This window comes from Myotis lucifugus, unplaced genomic scaffold (genome assembly GCF_000147115.1).
Source record: "Myotis lucifugus unplaced genomic scaffold, Myoluc2.0 scaffold_111, whole genome shotgun sequence".
Taxonomy (NCBI): Eukaryota; Metazoa; Chordata; class Mammalia; order Chiroptera; family Vespertilionidae; genus Myotis; species Myotis lucifugus.
Genome location: NW_005871159.1, coordinates 2,866,493 through 2,872,353, shown reverse-complemented (window position 1 = coordinate 2,872,353; position 5,861 = coordinate 2,866,493). Strand labels below are relative to the sequence as shown.

The 5,861-nt window shown below is 38.4% G+C and overlaps 1 protein-coding gene across 2 annotated transcripts; it reads right to left on the bottom strand.

Moving 5' to 3' along the window:
• Positions 1-1,852: 1,852 nt before the first annotated feature.
• IL17A (interleukin 17A) lies at positions 1,853-5,112 on the bottom strand. Of its 2 annotated transcripts, none has more exons than XM_006093226.1 (3): positions 5,086-5,112; positions 3,558-3,760; positions 1,853-2,090 (listed from the first exon to the last, which is right to left on the bottom strand). In XM_006093226.1, the coding sequence occupies exons 1-3, from the start codon at positions 5,110-5,112 to the stop codon at positions 1,853-1,855; spliced, it is 468 nt and encodes a 155-aa protein (XP_006093288.1). The 2 variants fall into 2 exon arrangements, with proteins under 2 accessions (XP_006093288.1, XP_014315106.1); XM_014459620.1 differs by having other exon boundaries at positions 3,558-3,754.
• Positions 5,113-5,861: the final 749 nt, after the last annotated feature.

Genomic DNA, 5,861 nt, shown 5'->3' with positions numbered 1-5,861 from the left:
AGGAGGGGAGACATGGAAGGCAACGGTCTCTTCCCACCACAAAATTCCCAGATATACAATTTAGTGGGAAGTAATGATTCAGAACTATGGATATATATGCCCTCTTTTGCCCCCCATCTCAAAACAAAACCCAATTTTTATTTTCACCACCACCACCCCTCAGGGAAAATTGGGAACTGAGTGGCAGGATTTTAGGGAGAGGTTTTGAAGCATGGAGGCTGTGAGAAACTGCCTATGAAACTCTTGTTGAAAGACTGTGACAGGAGATTATCATGAGAATCAAGATGAAAGCACACAAATGACAATGAAAGCAGAGCGGCTGGAGAAGTGGACCCTGGGTTTGGAATTGGAGAAGAAGCAGAGAAAAGTCATAGCCTCTGAGTGAGGCTGGAGCATGCAGGAGAATGAACATGTGCAGAAGGTGGTTGCTCAAAGAATCAGGGAGCCTGTGGAACCAGCCTGAGGACTTCCAGGGGCCTGAGAAGTAGGGCAAGACAGCATGTTGGGCCACAGCATGGAAAAAATGGTTGACTCAAAACTTGAAACTAGTCTGGAATTGAATGTGATTCAGTTTTTATTTTACTTGGACTGAACTTTTCTCATACTTCAAGTTTGTTTTGCCTCAATGGCTCTTCTCTGTGTCCTGGGATGCATTGGAACAGAGGCCCAGAAAAGGAGCGGTCATCCTAGGGATGTGGTCAGAGGAAGAGAAGAATCTAGATCTCTGGTTGGCATTTATCTTCAAAAGAAGCCTGAGTTTGAGGAGAGACTGACTATTCTAGTCTGAATACTATGTCTTCTCCCAGAACTTTCCCCTTCCTGCCAAACCTCAGGGCCCATTTTTAGGAGGGTTCCTTCTTTTTCCTGTATGATTTTTAATAACAACATGCCATTTTCCCAGGGCCATCATTTTATTTGCTTAATTCATTTTGGAATGCTTGTGTTCGCAGCATTGGTTAATACTATGAGAGGCTGGTCCCTTAATGTCTCGAAGGCATGTAAAACTGAGAACTTAGACTTGTTTGGGTCCAGGGTATTGTTACTCAAAGGCATACTTTGTTTTGCTCTCAAATTTGCATTCTTTTTCAAATACGGAAGAGCTGGTCAAAGTACTTTTAATGAGAAAGAATAAGAAAACAAATTTTCTTCCCAAACTTTATTATTACAAATTGGTTTTATTATAAGGGTTTAACAGAGCAGAGAATTAGACTTGCTGTCTCTTGTGAAACCTCAACAATTTAAAAAATTAAATTAATAAATATGAAATTAGGTATAATCTTTTTCCCCCCAGCCATGTTATGCACTCCTAAGAAACAAAGAGGAGAAAATCCTGTATCTATATGTAGTACAAACTCAGAAATTTTCACCTGCCATTTATTTCTGTTTAGGATTTTTCTAGGCAGAACAATCACACTATTTCACCTTTCTCTAAAGACTTAACAAACATAAATAGATCCATAAATAGCCATATAAATATAGGTTTTACCTTTTAAATAATAAAATTCCCAAGTCTGGAATACTGTCTTCTTAAAAAAAATAAAATAAAATGAGGCCTGTAACTCATTAAAATAGAATCTTACACCCCAAAATTGTCTCAGGGCCTTTTAAATACATAAATAACTTAAAGCCCTTAGAAAAGCAAGTAAGAAGCAAAATTGTACTCAGTTTAAACCTTCCTTCTTGGGGAGAAGGAAAGATGATTCAGAGTCAATCTCTGAACCCAAATGTTACCTATGAAATTTCAGTTGAATGAACTCATTTAAGAACCCTAGTGAGTTGGTCAGAAATGGGGCTAGGTCTACTCCCCAGAAAGCCTAACAGATTCAGAGAGCTGGGATCAGACTGGAAACTCTTAAGCCACGTGGTTGACAATGGGGGTGACACAGGTGCAGCCCACAGTCACGAGTATCTTCTCCAGCCGGAAGGAGTGGGGGCAGTGCCGAGGCTCCCTGCGCAAGACCAGGATCTCCTGCTGGATGGGGACGGAGTTCAGGTGGTGGTCGATCTTCCCTTCAGGATTGACGCAGAACAAGTGGCGGCACTTTGCCTCCCAGATCACAGAGGGATATCTCTCAGGGTCCTCATTGCGGCTACAGGGAGAGACAAAAGCCAGGAAGAAAGTGAATTCCTGGTAAAGCAGGAAGGAAATCAAACAGGAATAATTGAAGGAAGACAAATTCAGAGGGTGACAAACTATAGTCATTGCAAATTCTCTAAGGGCTGTTAGTCTGAAAAAGAAGTAGTTTCAGGAAAACCAGGGGTGGATTTTTAAGCACGTGAAATATGGAGAAAAGGCAATGATCTTCAAATCTCTTTGAAAAATGAACAAAGATGACTGAGATTATAGAAGGGACTTAAGTTTGACATGAGGATACTTTTATTAGGGTACATTGGATAGATGGATAAAGACTAAGGGAATCATCTAGGAATAAAATAGTTGTTAATCTGACTTAATGAAGTTTGAACATGGAATGCATCAAACTTTTATCTGACAACACATTCCTGGAACAGAGCCCAGAGCTGATTAGAAGGGCTAGAAACAAAAGTTTAAGCCACTCTATAACCCTTAATTCCCTCTCTCCTCCAGCTGAGTTAATGACTTCCTCTGATTTTTTTAAATTTATTTTTTAAAATAGGTTTTTATTGATTTTAGAGATAGAGGAAGGGAGAGAGATAAAGAGATAAAAACATTAATGAGAAAGAAACATCAATTGGCTGCCTCCTACACACCCCCTACTGGGGATCGAGCCTGAAACCCCTACATGTGCCCTGACAAGGAATCAAATCAGTGACCTCTTGGTTCATGGTCCACCCTGAACAACTAAGCCATACCAAGCTGGCTGCTTTGAATTTTAATTGATGTACTTAAACTATTCTTAGTAATTGGAAGAGGAGAAAAAACTCCACAGTCAGGTGAATCTGTAGGTGCCACATAATTGAGGCTTATTTGCATAAAATCAAATTATCAGAATATGTTTTTAAATTTAATTCTTCATGGGGGTCTAAATACTAGATGTACTAAGGACACATCAAATATAGATCTGTTGGGATGTAGACCAAGGCTATCTAACCTAAAAAGGGGTGGCAGTACCCAAGATGATACTTCTTCCTCCACTGAGATTCAAGCTATATTTTCCAAGTTCTAATAAGACAAAAAAGTGCATAAAAATACCCATTAATTACTAGTAATTTACAAGAAATCTTCTCAATGGAGGCCCTTGTAAAGAAAGAGAATTCAAGCATTAATCCCTAAGATTAAATAAAAAATAGACTTGGGGTATCATAAATATTAAAATGTAGACAACACAAATTGGGGTGAGTTTTTGGTGTCAGTGACAACGAAATCTAATAGGATGGGTATTGGGGGTGGGGTTGTCTTGTGCTCTAGCAAATAAGTTTGTAGAATGAAAGTTTGAGAACCATTGTTTTGCACAATGGCCCTTCCAGGTTTGACTGATGATTCTGAGTGAGTAAAATTTTCCCTCAAAGTGATTTAACTGGCAGTCTGATGCATAAAATGTAGAAGAAAACAGGTTTTATCTAGGGCCTTTACGTACTGGAGATTCCAAGGTGAGGTGGACCGTTTGTAGTAATCTGAGGGGCTTCTAGAAGTTGCATTCTGATTACGGATGTTTAGGTTGACTCTCACGCTCTGAGGGAAGTTCTTGTCCTCAGTATTTGGGCATTTTGGATTTCGTGGAATTACTATTGCTGCCTTCACTATAGCCACCAGACTCAGCAGCAGTAGCAGTGACTGGAACTGAATGGGAAAGGAGAGAGAGAGGTGGGAGATTGAATTAGTAAATGGCTTTTGTTAACAAATTGTGATAACAATTGTATTGCTAATCATAGACAACATACTATATTCCAGGCCAATCTATTCTTTTTTTAAATATATTTTATTGATTTTTTACAGAGAGGAAGGGAGAGAGGTAGAGAGTTAGAAACATCGATGAGAGAGAAACATCGATCAGCTGCCTCCTGCACACCTCCTACTGGGGATGTGCCCGCAACCAAGGTACATGCCCTTGAGGGGAATCGAACCTGGGACCCTTGAGTCCGCAGGCTGATGCTCTATCCACTTAGCCAAACCGGTTAGGGCAGGCCAATCTATTCTAAATTTTCAGATCAGTTAAATAAAAACCTGGCTAGGTGACTAAAATAATATTAAGACCACAGAGTTTTTACCAGTTCTAAACATTCATCTTTTAAATTAGGAAAGGCACATTATTTATTGGCTGGCGCTAATTTTAGTAAAAATGACAAGTCATCATACTGTCAGTACATGCATCACTGCCAGGTCATTGGGATAATATTGACCTTGATTTTTAGGGGGAAATGTCTCCCTGCACCGTTGTGCTCTGTCTTATCATTGTGTGAAACCCTATGTGAAGGCAAATGTGCCCTTAAGAAAGGGCCATAGAAAATCCAGGTGGTATCAGTATTCGTATTAGAAATGCTGTTAGTACCATTGGCAAACATCCAACCAAAAACTGGATTTTCCTTATGTTTTCTTAGGTATATTTTACAGTTTTCTAAATTTACATATATTGATTCTATAATCAAATTACACTTCAAAAGAGATATTTTAAGAATATAAAAACCATTTACTCTAAACCACAATTATACTGTATCTGTTGATAATAAATGGGTTTGGTGAACCAAGACTGTAGTATAATAATAGGATAATGGAAAGAAAAGTTATTGCCACAAGTAATTAAATCCTCAAAGATTGTGATCCATTTTATTTTGGATTAAAGAAAAATGCTGTGGGAGAATTATATTAAATCACTTGTACTCAGAAGAGTAGATTTTCAATAAACATTCTTTCTTACCGCACGGCATTATATGACACTTCTTTGCGTAATTTAGCCCCAATATAGCTATCTTTCAGTTTTAATCTCATCTTTCAAACTGATGAGTACCAGTTCTTGAACATGCTATGCAATGACAAGTATATACCAAAGCTTTCATTTCCTATTCTACATGATCTCCATAGTCAGAATCCAGAATTTCATGCCCAAGGTCCAGAAGTATCATCTGATCCAAATCAATAAGAGCATTGCACGTTAGTGCAGGACTCACCATGGAGGAAGTTCTCACAGAAGCCATTGTAGTTTCTCTTGATTCACTGGAGATGGATGAGCTTGTGCCTGCTGTGAGATGGATGAAGTGTTACACTATCTTCTCTCTTTTTATAGGACTTTGATCCTTCTGTGGTCACTTACGTTGGCGTGTCGGGGTGACACCATTTTGGTTAAAAGTTCCATCCTCAAATGAGGTCAAGGAAGAACCTCCTCTTCATAGCGAACAATACCTGCTTCATATCATGAAGGAAACTTGGAAGGACAGAAATTTATGTTTCTAAAGACTATTTCCTCTCTTCATTCTTCAAGGAACTATTACTCAGTGAAGCTGAGTAAAGGTGCTCTACTTACGAGCTGATATTAATTCATTTATGGGCATATATGAAGCTGCTATAAGAGCTATGCTTTATTTTAATGGCTCATGGGAAAATACAAGTTTGACATAATGTTCAAGTTTTCTGGTGTCATGCAACTTGATTTCCCATTTGATAATTCCTTTCCTTATCATATTCCTTAACTGATGTTATAAAGGCCATTTTAGAAACTACTCAGAATCTCACCATATAAACAAACAAAAAAGAAATAAATAGTTTAATGATGCAGAATATATTATTTTATTGAATTGACACCTGCTTTGTTGAATGTTTATTCTGCTAAGGAACTAATACCTAGCTTCAAGAGACATGAGATTTAGGATTAAAAATATGTCTAACAAGCAACTTGTTAACTCATGCAGTTCCTCAGGAGGAATGAGTTGGAGGTGGAGGGCGGAGA